At 40.1% G+C, this 22,717-nt stretch overlaps 1 protein-coding gene across 1 annotated transcript; it reads right to left on the minus strand.

Annotated features, from left to right (window-relative positions):
* Positions 1-1,802: 1,802 nt before the first annotated feature.
* On the minus strand, positions 1,803-21,209 carry SUB1 (SUB1 regulator of transcription). The gene is made up of 5 exons (XM_006055805.4): positions 21,064-21,209; positions 18,435-18,507; positions 14,806-14,928; positions 3,817-3,925; positions 1,803-2,135 (listed from the first exon to the last, which is right to left on the minus strand). Exons 2-5 carry the CDS (start codon positions 18,504-18,506, stop codon positions 2,056-2,058), a joined length of 384 nt encoding a protein of 127 aa, XP_006055867.1. The 5' UTR covers position 18,507; positions 21,064-21,209; the 3' UTR covers positions 1,803-2,055.
* Between the last annotated feature and the right edge of the window lie 1,508 nt (positions 21,210-22,717).

Below are 22,717 nucleotides of genomic sequence, written 5' to 3' on the forward strand. Positions count from 1 at the left end.
AATTTCTGTATATTATATATTCAGTAATATATCAAAATGAATTTACCAAGAACCTTACCAAAAATCTGCCAGAGAAACACTCCTTAGGTGAAAGTGTTAATGACAATGTTAAACAGCTAGAAAATGCCTAGGTAACAGATTTCAGCACCATCTCTGTACTAGCAGATTGTTTCAAAATGCACATACCTCCTAATTTCACATAAACCTAGGAAAGTTACTCATTATTCCCTTTTCATTTATACCAAAATCAGAGTTATATGTTCTAACTAGCCTTTCTGTATATATAATAAGGAATTTACAAATCTACCCAATTCAGTTACTATGTTCCCAAATGACGGGGAAGTTTTCAAACAAGTATGATTTGTCTAAAATATGTATTCTGAACACTTTGGTACCTATTATGTGATATAGGCTAAAATATCAGAAAGGAGGATTTATTTCCTCAAGTAATGCACATATTAGGGTTACTGCTTTAAAACATTTCTAAAAATATCTTAAAAATGTCAAAGAAACATAGCTGCCATAAAAAAAAACTCCATGTGGCCTGGCAGATGGTTTTGAAATAAGTCCTTGACAATTCTACTATAAAATGTTTTAGACGTAGTAATCAAACTTGGTATTATAGTGCAACTCTCTGATATGGCAGTAACCATTTGCAATTTGCTACCAGATGTCAGAAACAATTTTTCACGTCTTTAAACCTTTCTTGTTAACTGTTCTATCTAGAACTATGTCCTGTCAATGTGATTAAAATATCAGTATGTCATCGTCTAGGGTGAAGAGAATTCCTTCCTCTTCACTGCCGCCTTAACCTGTTACAGTTCCTTTACATTCTAAGGCACACCATGCCCTACTTATTGCTACAAAACCCCTGAAATCTGTGCCTCAGCCTATTTCTGCTTCATCATTATGGCTCAATGAAAATCAATTCAGAGTGCCTGCTAAAACTTAGTAACATTAAGTCCAGAATGCCATTGTCCAGTAGATGAACTGCAAAAGAACCAAGTCTACTGAAGCAAAGGCCAAAAATCACAAATATGTGCTCAATATGCTCTTTCCCCTAAAAACTGACATTTACTATGACAGTTAAGCTCAGTGATATCTCTGGCTGTCCATAATCCATACTCAATGTTATAAAATGTTAGGCCAGTAAGCTTTCATAATTTCTATTAAATCCTAGTCTAATGTAACAATATCTGATTTTATAGACATCATCCCATGGTGAGTATGCATAATAAGTGAAAGCAAATCAGACACCTAAGTTATTATTTTCTGCAGACTAAGCAATAAGATAACTACACAGAATACTACAGGTTATGACATACATTTACTTGCTCAGAGTTTTCAAACAAGCCATGTTGTTTATCAAACTATATCTCCTAATACTTAATACAGTAGAATTAGTGATTGTAGTTCTCATATATTTTACTTACAAGTACCTTATTGAGATAACTAACATTTTGACAGCTTCAGACTTTCCAAATTAGCACAACATATTCAAGAGAAAGAGCAAAGGCAAAATGAAAATTGAACATGACAAGATAGTTATTAGAAAGAAACAGAAGTGAAGAAAAAGGGGTAAGTGAAATATCACTGAGGTCGGGGGGGGGAAAAAAATCAAACAAGTCCAGACATCTGATTAGAACAGATCAACTATGAATTTCACAACTCAAAAGTTGATAAATTCAATGCAAAGCAAACCCTTTTGAATGGAAAGGCTGAGCTGAAACTAAAAGGTAGATAAACTGTTATTTTTGGCCTTAAACAGTACCAACTCTTCTGATCAAAGAAGGCCACAACAGTTAAGATTGTATTACTTGATTTTATTTTACACTAGGTGGTGGACACAAAAGCAATCCTCCTTAATAAAACTGACAATTAGCTTCACTCAGAACATTTTTAATAATGCACATTTAAAAAAAAGTATTCATCTTACAAATTTTTCTGCAATCCAAATATACAACAGCTTGGAAAACAATGTTTAGAAAACAAAAGCCAATGTAAAAAGACAGATTAAAACAACTAGAACAGTACAGGTTTTATATGGCTCTGATTTTACAGTTTTCTTACTGCATCATCAATGTCAGAAATCTGTTCCTTCAGCTGGCTCCATTGTTCAGGATTTAAAGATATACCTAAAAAAATGTTTAAAAATCAAAAGTTGAAAAATCTACTTAAGCTTTCTTGAGGATTTTCCACTTCCAACTAAAATACTGTTTTATCAAAATTGCCATTTCAAATGGCACAAGGGCACACTAAGAATCAAATCTCTTACATTTATTTGTCATATTCATCACAATTACCTTTGTAGGTCATCCTTCTATCCAGTTTTACTTTCAACACCACCTCCTACATAATGCCTATTACACCCAGTGAGAATAAATAATGATCTGAAGATTTGGCTCACAAATGCTTACAAACTAGCATTTTTTAGCTAGTTTGTAATCTAGCCATACATGGCCAAGCTTATATTTGGTTTGTGACACCCCATTTCTACAACCAGCTGTTTCCAACATTTGCTCAAAATTTCCACAGGAATTCAGCATGAATGACTTTGTGCTTTCTTCCAGAAGCACTCATTTCACTCTGGAAAAGTCCCTGAGACATGGGCCAAACAGAACTTCTTAGACCATGCATACTGGGTTAAGAGTGCACTCTGGAGTCATGCTGCCAAGGTTCAAATACCAGCCTCACTGTCACTAACTCCATTAAACCTCAGTTTCCTCACCTGTAAAAAGATGCTTATAACACAAATAGCTGTTGTGAAAAATTCGCCAATGTGAATAAAATCTCAGCATATCACCTGGCAAACATTTTAAAAATTAGCTAATGACATGTTGTTCCTATTTAAGATGAAAAAGTATGAACAGAAAGTACTTTGTATTTTAAACTTCTAGTGTTCTATCCCTTGACACATCTAAAGAGAGAAACTAGAAGTAGAAGAATTAATAAATTTCTCAGAAAACTACTAGGAGGCCGTGGAATTGAGAAGAGGGAGGAGAATGCATTGGGACGACACTGAGGAAGGATTAATCAATCACTTTAGTAAATGTTTACAGTAACAAGAAATTTGCCATTGGCTACGTTGGGGCAACTTGAATGATCAATCCAAAAGTGGCCTGAAGAAGAAAAGGGTGTGAAAACTCAAAGGTTTTAAGTTTAATAAAGTCAAAATTCAATGAGGCAAACATGGTGCTTTTCAAAATGGCATGCAGGCAAAATAGAAAAAAATAAGGAGGCATTTTTCATTAGCTAAGGATCAACCTAAAGCAGCTAACTAGCCAAATATAAGGATTTCTATTGGTATACAAATGTTCTCTTGCTATTTCGTGAAAGACAGTGTGCTTTTGTGATGATGTCATGCTTGGGACTGGATGAAGCACAAATGGAGGACAAAGTGGTTAAAGGGTATCACCCTAGAATATCCTTTGGAGATGAATCAGAAGTCAACACTGTAAATCAGGATTTTCCATTCCTGATGCTATACTTTCCCAATGTCCCCACTCTAGTTAGGAACTGAGATAATCTTCTTAAAGATACATTCAAATTAACAGTAAAGTGGCAACCAACTGAAGTGATGTTAGGGGTATTACTGGGGGAGGAGGAGGCATTTCAACAGCTATATTTAAGACATCTCATAAAGTAAGCTAAATGTCATGTCCAAAAAGGCTATAGAAGACAAAGAGAATCAACTTGAGAATCTTTCAGTGCCAACCTATTCACTGCCAACATTATTTCAATTTCAAATAAAGTCCAAACAATTTCAAGCTTACATAATTCCAATATTAGGACCAAATTTAGGAAATTAAACCTTACCTTTTCTTCCTGGTTTCATTTCACCTTCGGCATCCATCCAATATTCTCTGATATCAATTAAGACTTTCCCTTTAAAGTCCCGAACACTAACATACCTCATTTTCCCAATCTACAATAGAAAAAAAAAAACATAAAACAGCTGTTCAACAATGATATCCATATTTATATTCTCACTTGCTGCACACTCACTCTACTTTTAATCACAAAAATAATTACAGTTCTCGATATCAACACTACATCAAAGGAGCTATCACTGTTCAAAAAGAAATCTTTCTAAGAAGATGAAACAAAGTACATCTCACATTTCTAATCATTTTTACATTAAATGTGGGACATACATTAATGAAGTTACTTGGCTTTAAAAGAGAAGGAAATACTACCACATGGTACAACATGCATGACCCTTGAGATCTTATGCTAAGTGAAATAAGCCCATCACAGAAAGCTTCATCCTGGATGATTCCACTTAATATGAGCTACCTGGAGCAGTCAGGTCATATAGAAAGTAGAATGGTGGTTACCAGGGGTTAGGGATTGGGAGGGGAGAAGGCAATGGCAACCCACTCCAGTACTCTTGTCTGGAAAATCCCATGAAGGGAGGAGGCAGGTAGGCTGCAGTCCATGGGGTCGCTGAGAGTCAACAAGACTGAGGGACTTCACTTTCACTTTTCACTTTCATGCATTGGAGAAGGAAATGGCAACCTGCCGGGAGCCAGCGTGAGGAATTCCGCCCGTGGCAAAGGTCATGAGGAAGGAGGCTCGGCATACACAAAGGCGGGATAGAGCCTCAGGAGTCCCCCTGGATATTCTCGAGCATCTACCCCCAAAACCAGAGTCTGCCTACTTTACTGCTTTGTGCTCTCACCTCTGACTTTACGGGGGGCTGTCCCCCACCACCATCTCGCTCTCTCTGAAAAAGAGTTAACTTACAGCTCCAGTTAATAAAGTTCCTGGGTATAATAGGAGTGTTTAAATCCAAACCCCTCAGATGGCTAACTTGCCTGACAAGTTTACCCGGACTCCTACAGCTATGCATAGGATTGTTTACAGTCTCCCAACTGTGAGAGGCAGGGGAAGCTTAAGATATTCAAATAGCTTAGAGCCTCTCGGAGAGTTAGAAGCTGTCAGAATAAAACTAGCAGAAGATTTCATTGATGAGCCAATGCTTGCTGCCAAGTTTCCACATCCCCTGTTTTGTATCCTTGAATGTGTATTAATTAATATAGTTGGTATGTATAAAAAATAAGTAGTGGCCTTGGTGTTAGCAACTTTAGACCCTTAAGGTAATAAATTCTTTCCTTTGTTGTAAACCCACTGCACCTCTGCCCTATAGGAATGCAACTTTAACTAACACCTTCGGAGGATGGCGCCAAACTTTAAAATAATTACTCTTAGAGAAAAAAAGTCTTATGGTTGACAAACCTTTGTCCGAGTCATAAAATGTTAACAGGCCTTCTGGCCAGAAGATGATATAAATCACCTAAACCATTTGTATACGATAAGTTTGCAGAAAAGAAACCCTGGTTTCGATAAGGATCAAAGACTGATGACTTTGCATGATTTCACACCCCCTATTATCCTCTATGTGCAACTTATGGTATAAAAGCCCCTGTTGAAAATAAAGCTATGGGCCTTGCTCACCGAAGCTTGGTCTCCCCATGTAATTCTTTCTTTGACCTTCTGGCTGAATTTCCATCTGGAGCGCGGAGGCCCACCAAGCCTACTAATTTTGCCTGGGCGTCTAAGATATGACTGGGGAGGCCTTAGTGTCTCCTCTCCCTCGGGAGAACGGGAAGACGCCTGTGGCCTACGTGGGTGGTGCAAACTTCTTGTCTTGAAGTTTTATTGGTTTTCCACATAAACCAAGTTATTCAGCCTCTTTTCTCCACTGACTTTTCTCCACTGACTTTTCTCACTGAGCTATCCCTATTTAACCACACTTTATATTTCTAATTAATACTCAATTAAGCTATTGTTTCACCGACGCCATCTCCCCTTCGAATTCCCTGAATCCACCAGGGCAGGACCCCGGCAGCAACCCACTCCAGTGTTCTTGCCTGGAGAATCCCAGGGACAGAGGAGCCTGGTGGGCTGCCGTCTATGGGGTCGCACAGAGTCGGACACAACTGGAGCGACTTAGGAGCAGGGATAGGGAGAAAGGGAGAGTTGTTATGTAATAGTTTTACAAGATGAAAAGCTCTGGAAATCTGTTTCACAACAAATGTGAAAATATTTAACATTACTGTATGCTTAAAAATGGGGAAGATGGTTAAGTTTTATGTTAAGTATTTTTTTTTACAATAAAAATCATGAAAAAGCAAAATCTAGTATAAACTACAACCGTAGGAATCCACAGACTCAGCCAGCTACACTGGTTTAGCAACCATTCTAAATGTAAGAATCCAGAGTTCCAGTCAATGGGAACAAGAGAGCTTTTTCTTTTAGACATTCATTTCAAATGACATTTTAATACACTCTGCTTACAGTCTCAAACTGAGAACTTAGAACTTTTCATAGAAAACTATTTTTCAAAAATCTTCTATTGCTGCTTAACTACAAATGGCACAGGGAAGGAAAAGGTTTTACTCCACAGTGTCTACATGCACCTTCCAACGTATCTTATGCTGCTGTAATGTACTGTCTAGCGCTTAAGCTAAGAAATTACACTTTCTAATCAAAACCTCTACTATCTCTACCTACCTCTTACCCATTTTAAACCTACTCTTCAATCTTACTAACTTAAATAAAATACTAGCAATGATTTTGTGCCTAAGACACATCAAAAAGTTCCTTTCCTTACAAACCTGGGTCCCTTCATTATTAGTCCCTTTTATTGGGATTGTGCTAACACAAGTACACACTTATGGCTTTCATCTTGCCTATGATCCTCTCAAGCTGCTTTTTCTTATCTCAGATCTTATTCATTTTGCTTTAGTTTTTCTTTCTCAAATAAGTTTCTTGTCCTGTTGGTGTGACCCCTACTTTCAGGGTATGTCTCATGCTTTGTGGAGAAAATACAGTCCATTGAGCATGGTTAAATGCCTTAAATCTCTTACCCACATAATCATGAATTCATAAGTTTTATACCTTTTGTATCCCATTTCTTGCATATATAGTTGATTCTTGAAACAAGGCAGGGGGGTTAATCCAAGCATAAATTATAGTCAGGCCCTCCATATCTGAGGATTAAACCAACCACAAACCATGAAGTATTTAGTATTGAAAACTATCCATGTATAACTGGACCCAGGCAGTTCAAATCTGCACTGTATTGTACATTCTTTCCCTTTCCATTGGTTTCGTATCTACCGTTTCCAAACATGTTCCGTCTTCCCTTTCTAAAGTTACCAGTGATCTTATTGTCAGTATTAATGGCTTATTTTTTAGTCCTCTTTGTATCCCTACTGCCTGTCATATTGGGTTCCCAGCAAACTGTTTTAATGGATGAATGAAATAAGACCAAAATAATTATCACAGTGAAACTCTCAATAGTGATTTATAATATTGACTTCAACGAACTGACTTAAATGTAAAGTCATCTTAGGCACCTATAGCACTGAAGTGAACATCATTTCATTCTGGTTTTGTGGTAAACCCATGTGACAGATGAATAGATATAATTAAAATACACTAAAAACCTCCAAAATTAATACTGATTAGGTAAGTCAATTCTGCATTCAGTGTGGGCTTGAGTAGTAGAAGAGACTGCAAGTGGTGGAATCTGACCTTGAAAAACTACAAGCCATTAATTAAGGAAAAAGTGATGAAATAGACAAAGGGAAGGAGAAAATACAATACTGATGAGATTCAAGGATAGGCTGAATAGATGGAGCGAATACTGAAAAGGACTTGAAATGCCAGTAAGAGAGTTCTGCAAATACTGAAAAGGACTTGAAATGCCAATAAGAGAGTTCTGAAGCCTTTTATATAGGTCTCTGGAATAAGAACCAAAAAAGAAAGAAAAACAAAGGAGAAAACACCACCTTTTCTGCAAATCTTCCTTATATTACTGAGAAATATGATGTAGAAAACGGTTACAACTTTAAAATCTCACTAGGAAAAAAAGTTAAAGATCAAGACCAAAAGCAATCTATTTTTAAAAAGAGACAATATAAGTATATAAATGGCATTTTACAGTCTTAAATTAATAACAGTACTCCGTTATTTTATGTAAACAGCATGGTACAATACAGGTAACAATACAGCTGTTTAACACTACACACTGTTGGCTAGCTATGCTAACTTCTACCTCGGTCCCTGGAAACTTCTCATAAGCTTCCTCATCCACAATTTCAATGATGTGCGTAATTGTTTTTTGTTTGCCAAAGTGCAAGTGAAAGTGAAGTAGCTCAGTCCTGTCCGACTCTTTGTGACCCCATGGACGTAGCCTACCAGGCTTCTCGGTCCATGGGATTCTCCAGGCAAGAATACTGGAGTGGGTTGCCATTTCCTTCTCCAGGGGATCTTCCCGACCCAGGAATCCCAGGTCTCCCACATTGGAGGCAGATGCTTTAACCTCTGAGCCACCAGGGAAGCCCAAAGATGAACTTAAAGAGGTATTTTCTTCCTCCCAAACATGGCTGACCATCACATATTTAAACCTTTATGATTTTACAATTTGAAGTCCCTAAACATTTTTCAAATAACTTGTGATTGTAATAAATAAATTATTTAAAGTAGGGGAAAAGTATAGATTAATAAACTGATACTAAAATTTGGCAAAAATGCTTCAGAGAACATCAGCACCAAAGAACTGTGGGGGTGAAAAGGAAAAGAAAGCCTGATGACACAGAATGACATTGCTCCACCAAAATCTGAAACTTATTGTAACCAAAACTTACTGTGCATTTTGTATACTCTCCCTTAATATATCCAGCATCTACTTTAACACAAATCTCCAAATAAAGATGGACCCTACAGATAACTGCACTGTGTTTATTCCGTAACTTTTCATTCTCCCAGTCCAAAGCAGCAAATCCACAGTGCACACATTCATTCCAGAGCTTAAGTGATAGACATTACAGGGAAAAGAGAGAATGCCTTGCCCCTGACATCAGGAATAAACAAAGGTGTCTGCTCTTACCACTTCTTTTCAATACTGTTCTAGAAATAATAGCAATAAAGCCAGAAAAAGAAAAGGATGATATAAAAGCAAACAAAACCATCAACAGAGAAAATTCTAACACATCATTAAAAAATATATACTTAACATTTATAAAATATAGAATGTTATAATTTACATATATTATGTAATATATATATTTTTAGCAACGAATGACTAGAAAATGTTAGGAAACAATACATCTGAGATAGAATCAAAACACACAAAATGCTTTGGAATAAATTTGACAGAAGATATACCAGAAAAATTACAAAACAGAAATTCAAAAAGATCTAAATTAATGGAGAAAGATACCAATATGATCAAGTTGTAGATTTTTTCCAAACTGTTCTTCAGCTTTCCCGATCCCAATCAAAATCCCAGTAGACTTTTTGATAAAAACTGACAAACTGTTTATAAAATGTGTATGTAAATACAAAATACATAGAATAGCAAAAATAATAATTTTGCTATTATTAAGTTTGCTAATAATAATTCTGAAGGTGAAAAACAAGAACAATGTTAAAGGACTTACACTACCTGACTGCAAAATTCACCATAAAAGTACAGTAATTAAGACAGTGTGGTACTGAAGACAGGCATATAGATCAATGGAATACAACAGAGTTTAGAAATAGATATTTTATATATTTACTGATTTTCTTTATAAATATCCAAGGTGAGTCCACAGGAAAAGAATAGTCTTTTCAACAAACGGTAATAGAACAACTAGATTATCTGTACAGGGGTGAAAAATGAGTCTCAACAACTACCTCACACTACACACAGAGAAAATTAATTCTACTAGTTTTCTAATGAGCAGACCTATTCTATTAGTGACCTATTTCTAATTAGTGACCTATTCTCAAAAGATGAGTATTTAGTTGTTTTTTTTTTTTTAATCTTGTCTTACGGCTAATGCTTAAAATTCTCCAGGCCAGGCTTCAGCAATATGTGAACCGTGAACTTCCTGATGTTCAAGCTGGTTTTAGAAAAGGCAGAGGAACCAGAGATCAAATTGCCAACATCTGCTGGATCATGGAAAAAGCAAGAGAGTTCCAGAAAAACATCTATTTTTGCTTTATTGACTATGCCAAAGCCTTTGACTGTGTGGATCACAAGAAACTGTGGAAAATTCTGAAAGAGATGGGAATACCAGACCACCTGATCTGCCTCTTGAGAAATTTGTATGCAGGTCAGGAGGCAAGAGAACTGGACGTGGAACAACAGACTGGTTCCAAATAGGAAAAGGACTTCATCAAGGCTGTATATTGTCACCCTGTTTATTTAACTTATATGCAGAGTACATCATGAGAAACGCTGGGCTGGAAGAAGCACAAGCTGGAATCAAGATTGCCGGGAGAAATATCAGTAACCTCAGATATGCAGATGACACCACCCTTATGGCAGAAAGTGAAGAGGAACTCAAAAGCCTCTTGATGAAGGTGAAAGTGGAGAGTGAAAAAGTTGGCTTAAAGCTCAACATTCAGAAAACGAAGATCATGGCATCCAGTCCCATCACTTCATGGGAAATAGATGGGGAAACAGTGGAAACAGAGTCAGACTTTACTTTTCTGGGCTCCAAAATCATTGCAGATGGTGACTGCAGCCATGAAATTAAAAGACGCTTACTCCTTGGAAGGAAAGTTATGACCAACCTAGATAGCATATTCAAAAGCAGACATTACTTTGCCAACAAAGGTTTGTCTAGTCAAGGCTATGGTTTTTCCTGTGGTCATGTATGGATGTGAGAGTTGGACTGTGAGGAAGGCTGAGCACCGAAGAATCGATGCTTTTGAACTGTGGTGTTGGAGAAGACTCTTGAGAGTCCCTTGGACTGCAAGGAGATCCAACCAGTCCATTCTGAAGGAGATCAGCCCTGGGATTTCTTTGGAAGGAATGATGATAAAGCTGAAACTCCAGTACTTTGGCCACCTCATGCGAAGAGTTGACTCACTGGAAAAGACTGATGCTGGGAGGGACTGGGGGCAAGAGGAGAAGGGGACGACAGAGGATGAGATGGCTGGATGGCATCACTGACTCGATAGACATGAGTCTGAGTGAACTCCGGGAGTTGATGATGGACAGGGAGGCCTGGTGTGCCGCGCTTCATGGGGTCGCAAAGAGTCGGACACGACTGAGCGACTGATCTGATCTGATCTGATCTGATGGCTACTCCAAACAATTTTAATTTAGATTTGTCTTTGGTAAAGTGTACCTGATAGCCCAGATCCTTGAAGATTCTAGCAATCTCTAACAAAGTTCCACTCTGGAAGCTATTTTCTAGGCATTTTCTTGGTAAATGAAAAATATAGAAAACATACAGTACTATTTTTAAAATTAAATAAAACTTATTACGAATTTACAAAATACGAGAGTAACTGATTTTCCTTTTAAAAACCCCATCCTGCACCTTTCTAATAAATTATCAAACCATTATTACTACTAAAGTCCTCATTTTATATAACCAATGTACTCACTCTAACGTGCTTTGGATTCAAATTACAAGTCAGTATTAACCACCGAAATATTTTTCTACGGCCAAAATACCATTTCAAGGAAAAATCTCTAATGGCAATGAAATTAAATGTATTATCTCTTCAATCAATCAATCCTAAAGGAAATCAACCCTGAATATTCACTGGAAGGACTGATGCTGAAGCTCCAATACTTTGCCATCTGATGCAAAGAGTCAACTCATTGGAAAAGACCCTGATGCTGAGAAAACTTGAGGGCAGGAGGAGAAGGGGACAACAGAGGATGAGATGGTTAGATGGCATCAACTCAATGGACATTGAGTCTGAACAAGCTCCAGGAGATAGATGAGAGGACAGGGAAACCTGGTGTGATGCATTCCATGGGGTCACAAAGAATCAGACTCGACCTAGCAACTGAACAATAACAATTCTCTTAGAATGCCTACACAGACTACTTTCACAGGCTAGATCTTGAAAAGTCACTCTGAAAGTAAGGCCTATGTCCCTCCCAGAGGCACTTTCAAAAGAATGAGGAGTCTATAAATAGCCTTTCAGGCTTGAAGTGAAGTGAAGAAGCTCAGTCGTGTCCGACTCTTTGCGACCCCGTGGACTGTAGTCTACCAGGCTCCTCCATCCATGGGATTCTCCAGGCAACAATACTGGAGTGGGTTGCCATTTCCTTCTCCAGGGGATCTTCCCGACCCAGAAGTCGAACCCAGGTCTCCTGCATTGCAGGCAGACGCTTTACCTCTGAGCCACCAGGCCCTTTCAAATGAAGGTTTAAGAACTGAACTCACTTTTTTTTGGTGAGATAACCTCCCCATAATAAAAGAACTAGTTTTCCCAGCCTGCTCTAATAGAATAACATCTCTAAACATGGGTCCTAGTTTATCTGTACAAACAAGGGTAAGGTAGACAAGATAAAATCCACTAAGAGGCTACAGAGGCTCTATTATTATCCAAGTACAAGTAGGCATATAGCAAACAGAACTGATCAGAGAAAAGCCAAAGATAGCTGCCAAGTAAATACTTGAAAGAAGTCTGTATCTTTAGTATAAACATTAAGTTGAAATATTCCAAAGTAGTCCTTCATTCCACACAGGAGGAAAGGCTATGAAAGGAAGTGATACTCTCTTGCAGATTTTACATTTCATTCTGCCCCTTAAAATAGCTTTCCAGTGCACTTAGGAGAAAGTTCAACTCCTAAAAATGGCCTCCCAGTAGGAAAGCCCTGCAAGAGCTGACCCTTCACCTTCTTTACCAACTAGACCTCCTACCTACACTCTCAGCCAACCTTCCTGCACAATCCAAGCTCCTTCCCACTTCAAGGCATCTGCACAATGCCCTCTACTTTGAAAATGCTTTCCTCTCCCCCACACTTGGCACAGCTGGCTGCTCCTTTATGTCGTAAGCTTCAAATGTCACTTCCTCAGGAAAGATTCTGAGCATTTTCTCACTCATAATCATCTGCACTTTAACTTCTTAGCCCTTATCATAGTTTTAATCATATTATCTACTCAAATAAATGAGGGCCCTTTCATAATTCTTCCTTAAAAACAGCAATTTATGTTCTCTATCAAATTAGTCTACTCCTAGTACCTCTAAAATATACAAAAGTCAGAAGACTAAAGCCCATAAGTAAATAATCTGCACTTTGTCATTTTTTTACATACTTTTTAATTTTAAAATGTATGTATTTAAAATGTACAATTTGATTCAATATTCAGACACTCAGAGTGAAAAAACTACTAGTATATTCAAGCTAACACATTACCATTTTTTGCATGACTGGTACATCTGAAAATCCACTTGCTGCTGCTGCTGCTAAGTCGCTTCAGTCGTGTCTGACTCTGTGCGACCCCATAGACGGCAGCCCACCAGGCTCCCCCGTCCCTGGGATTCTCCAGGCAAGAACGCTGGAGTGGTTTGCCATTTCCTTCTCCAATGCATGAAAGTAAAAAGTGAAAGTGAAGATGCTCAGTCGTGTCCAACTCTTAGCGACCCCGTGGACTGCAGCCCACCAGGCTCCACCGTGCATGGGATTTTCCAGGCAAGAGTACTGGAGTGAAAATCCACTTAGTACAGTTCAAATGTTCAATACAGTGTTAAGTACCGTTATCATGTGTCTTATTTCTTAATCCAGACATATAACAAGGCAAAACTGAATAAAAACATCCAATTTCTAGTTTCCCATTCTCACCTTAATCCTGGTACTCTGTCTTTCAAGGACATCACTAACTTTTCAAAAGAGTGCACACACACACACAAGCCTCGCTTTCTAATAAAAACATGTTTGCATTCTCATCTTGTCCAACCTTCTGGCTTCAACTAATACTAACGTCTTCTTATCTTTTTTATGTTCCCACAAAACATTTACTTTTTTCTTGCTCCCATTACCACACTCTTCTTACTTTCCTTCACCTTCTCTTACCTATATCCTCTTTTTCCTTTCATCCTAAGTTATCACAAGACACGTACTCAATCACCTCCTCTTCCCCCTCTGGTTTATGCTTACTTCAGTGGAAGGCTTCAGTCAACCGTACTAATGTTTCCCACATGAACATTTCCCAACTAAATCCTCCAGGTGCTGACGGAAAGACACTTTACCACACTATAATCAGGTCCCAAAGGCCAAACTTGACCACCTTTGCCATTTGTCAGTGAAACCATCTCTACTGTCTCAAATTTGAAACCAGTCTTCACTGATTGCTTCATTCCTCCAGTCCACTCTTCCTCACTAGCTCTCTTAATCATCACTATTCCATCTGCCAGGAAAACCATCTAAGCCCTTATCACCTCACATCAATTTATCATCACTGCCTCTCCCATAAATCCTTCTTGTACCATGATGCTAATAATAAGTCTCCCTAAAACAAGATAAGAAACCCAAGGGAAAAAGCTGTATTAGTAATGTCATCAAAGCCCTCTAATGCATTTCCCTCACTATACTCAACCTTATTTCTAACCCCCCACCCCACCCAATATATAAACAGAAGGCTCATTTTCTCATTTACCTTTTCTGTTATCAAGCCAAAATTAGGCAGGTCATATTGCAGTCTCCCCTCTAGTAATGTTCTATCCACACTGCACAGCCCAATGCTAGACCTACCTCCTCCAATGTGCTCTATAAATGTGCAGTTTTCAATCTTTCTTTTTTTGATTCCTCTAACTTTTAAACTCCCTGTGTTTTAAATACAGAAAAACCACAGAACTCTAGATCGTAACAAAAATCTAGCATCATAGAAATTGCTTTCATTTCTACCAACTTCTTCTTATATTTCAAGGACTATCCTTAGTCAAGAGAATAATATACAGAAGAGATTAGTAGGCATTATCAGATGAGGTACTTTTCATATTCTTCAGATCAAGTTGGGTAACACTTCTTCTGGATTAAAGAAATACCAGTTTTACCTGAAACATGTTATCATCTCTGCTGCTGCTGCTCTGCTTGGAGGATGACAGCGCTCTGGAAGTTTCACCAGTTTTTTGCTTCTTTACAGGTTTTTCTGGAGCAACTTGCTTTTTCCTCTTTAGCTTGAAAGAAAAACAAAAATATGGTTAAAATTTGCATAAGAACAAAACGTATCTCAGCTTCAGAAGATTGCATTACTTTTTAAGACTTAGAGGATCAAAAGATTACATTAATAAAAAATGATAAATATATACACAGGCAAGTTTTAAGTTTTCCCTGACAACAGAACTATGCAACTAACATACCACTGTTATCTAGTACAATGCTTTCAAACTTTTGGGCTTCTTGGAAAACCAAGATACTTCAGGCATTAGAGTGGTATTCACCAGACCAAAAGTTATATTATAGATTGGGATCCCACATAAAATTTCTCTGTGAGGAAAAAAAGACTGTGGGGGGCTACTGTTGCTTTTAAATGCACTTAAAACTTTTGGAAACCACAAGTCTACTAGTTATTTTTTACAAAGAAAAACATACTAATTAGAAAGACAACAACCAATTTATGGTTATTTATGCCTGCCTATTCCAAAAGGGACTTGGACTTCCCTGATGGTTGTGATCCCACTGCAGGGGACTGGGGTTCAATCCCTGGTCAGGGAAATAGATCCATCCCACATGCCATAACTAAAAAAAAGAAGAAAAAAAAATTCTGCATGTCGCAGGAAGACAGAAAATCCCGAGTGCCACAACTAAGACTCACTGCAGCCAAATATATAAAATACTTTAAAAAAAAAAAAAGGATGAGAAAACCAAAAGAGACTTAAATTGGTTCAGGGAGTTTATGAGTAGGCAAAGCTAAGAAAGCTATTTTGTACCGGAGACCACAGGTTAACAACTCATCACAAAACTTCCTCATCACAAAAAAATCACTTTAGACAGCAATGTGTTAGACCAGCATTCAAAATCAAAACGTTTTAAAAGCAGCATTACTGTAAAAGCTTTTTATATAGACTCATTATTAAAAAAAAAATGGGTCTATATAAAAAGCTTTTCATGTTCAAAAGCAGAGACATTACTTTGCCAACAAAGGTTCGTCTAGTCAAGGTTATGGTTTTTCCTGTGGTCATGTATGGATGTGAGAGTTGGACTGTGAGGAAGGCTGAGCACCGAAGAATCGATGCTTTTGAACTGTGGTGTTGGAGAAGACTCTTGAGAGTCCCTTGGACTGCAAGGAGATCCAACCAGTCCATTCTGAAGGAGATCAGCCCTGGGATTTCTTTGGAAGGAATGATGCTAAAGCTGAAACTCCAGTACCTTGGCCACCTCATGCGAAGAGTTGACTCATTGGGAAAGACTCTGATGCTGGGAGGGATTGGGGGCAGGAGGAGAAGGGGACGACAGAGGAGGAGATGGCTGGATGGCATCACTGACTCGATGGACGTGAGTCTCAGTGAACTCCGGGAGTTGGGGATGGACAGGGAGGCCTGGCGTGCTGCGCCTCACGGGGTCGCAAAGAGTCGGACACGACTGAGCGACTGATCTGATCTGATAGACTCATTATCTTGCCTGGAAAATCCCATGGATGGAGGAGCCTGGTAGGCTGCTGTCCATGGGGTCACGAAGAGTCAGACACGATTGAGCGACTTAACTTTCACTTTTCACTTTGATGCATTGGAGAAGGAAATGGCAACCCACTCCAGTGTTCTTGCCTGGAGAATCCCAGGGACGGGGGAGCCTGGCGGGCTGCCGTCTATGGGGTCGCACAGAGTCGGACACAACTGAAGCGACTTAGCAGCAGCAGCATCCTCAAAAAGAGCCAACAGTCCATGAAAATCGGTAGAGTTCCCAATTCAAACAGTAGAGGGCAATCATGTTCCTTGAAGTGAAGTGAAGTGAAAGTGGCTCAGTCGTGTCCCAACTCTTTGGGACCCTGTGGACTATACAGTTCGTGGAATTCTCCAGGCCAGAATACTGGAGTGGGTAGCTGTTCCCTTCTCCAGGGGATCTTCCCAACCCAGGGATTGAACCCAGGTCTCCCGCATTGCGGGAAGATTCTTTACCAGCTGAGCCACCCCCTGGTTCCCTAAACCCAACACTGGAGGGGGTAGCCTATCCCTTTGCCAGCTGGTGGAGCTTCCCAACCCAGGTGGATTTTCCCAACCCAGGGAATGCAGGGGTCTCCTGCACTGCAGGCAGATTCTTTACCAACTGAGCTATCAGGGAAGCTCCTTAGTTCCTTAGTGGAAGGTATAAATTATTACTGTTTTACCAAATTATATGATACTAGGCAAAATAAAATGTATATCTTTATGTACACAGACTTAAAGAGTGGATTCATCTAATGGAAGTACTTGCAGGAGTAATAGTACTATTTGGGATAAATAGCAAAAATTAGCTCACTAAGCAATTACTCTTTTTATCAGTTCTTTTTTTTTTTTTTTTTTTTTTTCTTTTTATCAGTTCTGTATAGTCCGTGTAGACTGGTGCATTCCCTGCACGTAAAAGCTCAATAAAGAAATCTGTTAAATGAATGTAATGTGTTCAAATGATATACTGTGTGCAAATTAAAAACTAAAAGACATTTCCTTCTCAAATATAGCTATGCATGCTCTTTGAAGCTTTTTTCAATCTTCCAAGCAAAATTATGATATGTATTTCAAGATTCTCATAGAAGCTCTCTTTTAACTAATACTATTAACTGAGCTCAGAACACAACTATGTAAGCTACTAGGAGATAAAGGACAGTTCTGTGTGGAAGAAGCCCTCACTACAGTGTGAGATGCTCAGTTCAGCAGAACGCACAGTTAAGCTTACAGCACAATTATCATCTAATGCAGAAAAACTCTTTTCTATCAAAATGGGTAATTTCATGCTAGCTTTGCTGAGTGCTGATTTAACTAAAAGGAGAGGATCAGAGTAAATAACATTCTAATTTAAAATGTACCAAGCCAAATTTTATGTAATCTTCAGAGGCTGGATAAACAAGGCTAAGAAGACTATCAAACCGATACCTGTTTTCAAAAAGTTCATATAATATGGCTCAACTACTATACAGAATGGGCTTCCCAGGTAGAAAATCTGTCTGCTAATGCAGGTAGAAAATCTGCCTGCGAATGCAGGAGACAAGTTTGATTTCAGGGTAGAGAAGATCCCCTGGAGGAGGAAATGGCAACCCACTCCAGTATTTTTGCTTAGAAATCCCACGGACAGAGGAGCCTGGTGGGCTACAGTCCATGGGGTTGCAAAGAGGCAGACATGACTTAGAATGCCCAAGCACTATAAAGAACCCCTACAGTTTAAGAAGTCTACTAAGCAATAGCTACTAGTGGCTTTGGCCTAAACTTAGTGCTATTCCCCCGGGGTCTAAGGTAGTGGTTGTAAGGCTCCTAAAAAGCCTCAACAGGAAACTTTGAAGTCAGAAAACTTGCTCAAGTCTGACTTCAGGGCGTGGCCTGCAAGTATACCACAAGCATCTAGGCATTTCAGTCAAGTGGGTCAGGGGCCACCTGCACTTTCAGAAACATCCATCCAGGCTCTCATTTTAAGGTTCTGATACGCTTTGCTGTCCTTCAGAACCAATACTGCTGAATTAAGTATCACAAAAACGACCTGCTGTAGTAATAGTCACCTTTTTGTCAACTTCACTGTCAGAATCGCTACCAGAAGAGCTTGAAGAAACAAGTTCCTTTGACTTAGGCATTCTGAAAGAAAAATAGATTATGTAAATAATTCATAAACTTTTTCATTACCTTCAACTTAACTCTCCCCCAAAGATTCAAAAGTTCCACAGTTCATTCCACCATTGTGTGGCAGAGTTGTTACACTGAGCACATGCTATAGAAGTTATGCTCTAATCTAAAGCTCTTCCATGTTGAAAATAACATGCAGAGCGAAGAGGTCTAAACCCAGCAAGGAACTAAATGTCATACACATCTCATACTCCTACATCTCTTTCTTTCTCAAAGTCAGTGGGTCTTTTTATACTTCATTTTAGCAGGGTTAGATGCTTATGGATAGGAGTTAGATGTTTACAGATAGAGTAAATTGCAAAGAGACAGCTGACAGCAATCATTGTCAAACCAGGAAGAAATATGAACAATTCTTTGCTTTATATTTCCCACCAATGAGACTTACATACAATTATTCATTGCAGGAATTAATCCCAATGTACACATAGCATGGTGGACAACTGTACTATACAGCTGTCTGTATCTAATTAGTTTTACCATTATAATCATACTTTTCATGTTCTGTATAGATTAATTTTTTCGTTTTGACCATTCCAATCAAACGAGCAAGTTCTGATTCCAAGTTATACATAATTAATGTTCACTTACATTTCACACTTGATTTTCTACTCTGAAATATAACTAAAATTTGAAGAACCTGCTTACAGGAGGGGTAAATCCTTTCCTCCAATTCCTACTATGACCCTAGTTCCCTAGATTTTGGAGATCCCCCCAGACAGAGGTACATAGGCTAGTGTCTTCCCTGTGGAGTTTACAGAGTGCTTGAACCTAAAGCAGAGTCTTGTGCCTCTATGTTTCCCAAATTTCAAGGAATTTCATGCTCTACCTCTTTTCAAAGCACTTGTAATACCAAGTGGTAAAACTCCATATATTTTCACAGCAAGTATCTTTTGCTCCCTACACCTCCAATTCAGAAGAGACTGAGCCCTATTAATTCTATATGCCCTCAAGGGCCCAATATACACAACAGACACTGTAAATGTTTGCTGAATAAAAGAGAAAAAAAAAAAGACTTCAAACAACTATAAATAATTCAGCTTTGGACTAAACTTGCATCGCAATGGCATTCAATGTGTCTCACAAGAGGAGGTCAAGGTAAAAGAAATGGGCCATCCCTACTCTAGTCACTAAATTCAAAAAGCTCAAACCATGCCACCCAGCCATGTTGATTTTAACTGGCAATTTCTTGACAACAAGAAGAGTAAATTCAGAGGGGAGCCAGCAACGTTTACAACCACATTTTATACATTAATCCAGTTACTGCTCCACTTTACAGCCTCATCTCCAAAATCAATGTAGTTGCTTCTGTATGCTAGCTGCTAATAATGCCAAGAAGCTTTTTTTTAAGGTAATTAAATTGAACATAACCTATTTTTCACTTTGAAACGGTCAAGCATAACTACACCATCTGCTCATTAAAGGTGCCCGGGGTGGCTAAGATCATTTCAAAGAACCACCTCGTGTTTAACCCAAATAAGTCCCTCCGTCATGAAAACCAGGTAATGGTAACTAAACTACTCTTTGAACTACTAACAAAATATATTTTCACTTTTACTTAATGAGCCTTTACAGTTCGGGAGCGGGGAGTGGGGACGGCGTGGCTCGTAATTCAGGCAAAGTAATACTGAAAGCGCTCGTGCGGAATATACAGAAATAACAAAAACAGCTTAAAAAAAAAAAAAAAAGGAAATCGATCTTTGATAAAGGCCTGGGGGAAGAAGGATTAGAAAATAAGAGGTAAAAATAAACTAGAACTAAAGGGCACTACAATTCGGTACAACACGAGGGTGGTAAGCACCCAAACGGGGGAAGCGGGTCCCGGGATGCCAGCAAGCCGCCCGAACCCCGGGACTGGCGATGGCTGGGGCGGTGGGAGATAGGTTGGTCGGAGGGGGCGTAGGAGGCGGCGAAATGCAGAGGAGACGGAGTGGGAAGAGGAGGGACTTGCACCAAGCGCCATTTTCTTCCCTCGAAGAGCTCACTGCCCCCCAACACACCAGCCGTTCACTCCTCCACCCCCGGACTCCCTCGCCGCACCCTCGGCCTCCTCCGACCCGGTCCGCTCCCTCCCGCCCCTAGAGCGTCCCTGCTCCGGGGAGCAAGGATGAGGACACCAGAGAGGCAGGCCCCGCACGCGCCCCCGCCCGGGACCGGGCCGCTGCTGCATTGTCCCGGGGGCGCCCCGGGTCCCTTCTCGCGGCTCCTCGGCCCCGCCCGGCCGCACCCGCCGCCCGAGATCGCCTCACGCGCTACCCAGGGGCCGTTCCCGGGAGCCAGCTTCAGGCGCCAAGGGGCCTGAAACGTGTGGGGCTCGTAGTCGGGGACGTAGGAGGGGGTCCGGGAAGGCCGAGGAAGGGAAGGGGGCGATCAGGCAGCGCCGCCATTTCCTGCGGCCGTGGCCGACAAGGAACCCGGGCGTCAGGCGGATAGCGGCCCAGCTGGGAAGGTAGGGGTCGGCCGAGCGGTGCTTCGACGGGTAGGGGTGGGGGCGGGGTCCCCTGCACTCACGCTCCGCTCCAGTAGCCGAATTGCCTCCTGCTCTCTCACTAGCGACTGACAGAGAAACGGAAGTGACGACAGCAGAGAGACGCCGGCCCCGCCCCGCTGAGACTACGCACACGCGATGGGGCGTGGCTTCCTCGCCAAAAACCGACACCGAAACCCTTTCCAGGGCCTTAAAGGGCCCACCCCTCATCCTGAAGTGATACCGGGAAAGATGCAGCGAAGATTGGATTTGACTGTGAGTGAAAGAGGGGTCGAATTAAACATGAATGACGAGCACCGATGGTTTTTCCAGTAGTCATGTATAGATGTGAGAGTTGGACTATAAAGAAAGCTGAGCACCGAAGAATCGATGCTTTTGAACTGTGGTGTTGGAGAAGACTCTTGAGAGTCCCTTGGACTGCAAAGAGATCCGACCAGTCCATCCTTAAGGAAATCAGTCCTGAATACTCATTGGAAGGACTGATGCTGAAGCTGAAACTCCAATACTTGAGCCACCTGATGCGAAGAACTGACTCATTTGAAAAAACCCTGATTCTGGGAAAGATTGAAGGCGGGAGAAGAAGGGGACGACAGAGGATGAGAAGGTTGGATGGCATCACTGACTCAATGGACATGAGTTTGAGTAAACTCCGGGAGTTGGTGATGGACAGGGAGGCCTGGCGTGCTGCAGTCCATGGGGTCGCAAAGAGTCTGACATGACTGAGCGACTAAACTGATGAGCACCGTGCTTTGCACTTGTTCCGTACATATTTCTTGTATTAAAGTGAAATGTCTGAAAAAAGATCTGAAAAAGTATAACACTTCTGGCCCATTTTCCAAGAAATGATCCTTGCCCACTACCCCCTACTCTGGTATTTGATCCAGGCTGGTAGAATTAAAAGGAAGAAAGCCACAGTCGTAACGTTTAATTCCAGAAAGTGCAAAAAAGTCTTCCCAGAAGTCCTTACCACACACCCACACACTTATTCCTAAACTGAAGTTCTGGGAACTCCCTGGAAGTCCAGTGGTTAGGACTTGGCACTTTCACTGCCAGATGCCTGAAGTTCAATCCCTGGTCAGGGAACTAAGATCCTGCAAGTTGTGGGGCAAAAAAAAAAAAAAAAAAAAAAAAAATGTACCTAAACTGAAGTTCTGCAAATGTGAGTTCACAGAAGGCAAGAGATATCCGTGCCATAAGCAGGAATATGACTCATAGAGTCTTTGAATCTATATTTAATTAATGCCTATTATAGCCAAGAATACATATTCAACACACATTTATCAAGCATCCACTATGTTCCAGGCACTGCAGTGAGGCACTTCACATATAACACTCGTCCTAATAAGCACTTTCCAGTGTAGAAATGATTGTTCTCTCCATTTTATAAAGAAACCAAGGGTTTACAAGGTTAATAAGTTCTGCTGTAGGTGATACAGAGAATGAGTCATGAGTCAAACCCTGGATGCTGCAGGCTGAGGGAGACCTCAAACGCTCTAGCCCACTTCTATGCATGCAACATCAGGCTACATGACTACTTCTTAAAAATGAAATACTTGCTGTCTAGTTCCTTTTATGCAAAGCACAAAAAAAGCAAAAATAATCCATAGCGATCTAGGTCAGGTTAGCCTCAGGGGACTATCACTTGGAGTGAGTATGAAGGAATCTGCTGGGATGCTG

The sequence above is a fragment of the Bubalus bubalis genome, chromosome 19 (assembly GCF_019923935.1).
Source record: "Bubalus bubalis isolate 160015118507 breed Murrah chromosome 19, NDDB_SH_1, whole genome shotgun sequence".
NCBI lineage: Eukaryota > Metazoa > Chordata > Mammalia > Artiodactyla > Bovidae > Bubalus > Bubalus bubalis.

Excerpts from the sequence above, each read along its gene's own strand:
- SUB1 (XM_006055805.4), bottom strand. The coding sequence starts at position 18,506 with ATGCCTAAGTCAAAGGAACTTGTTTCTTCAAGCTCTTCTGGTAGCGAT. Across the intron at positions 3,926-14,805 it reads GAGATGATAACATGTTTCAG|ATTGGGAAAATGAGGTATGT; the intron begins GTAAAACTGGTA and ends TTTCTATTGTAG. Across the intron at positions 2,136-3,816 it reads AATGAAACCAGGAAGAAAAG|GTATATCTTTAAATCCTGAA; the intron begins GTAAGGTTTAAT and ends ACATTTTTTTAG.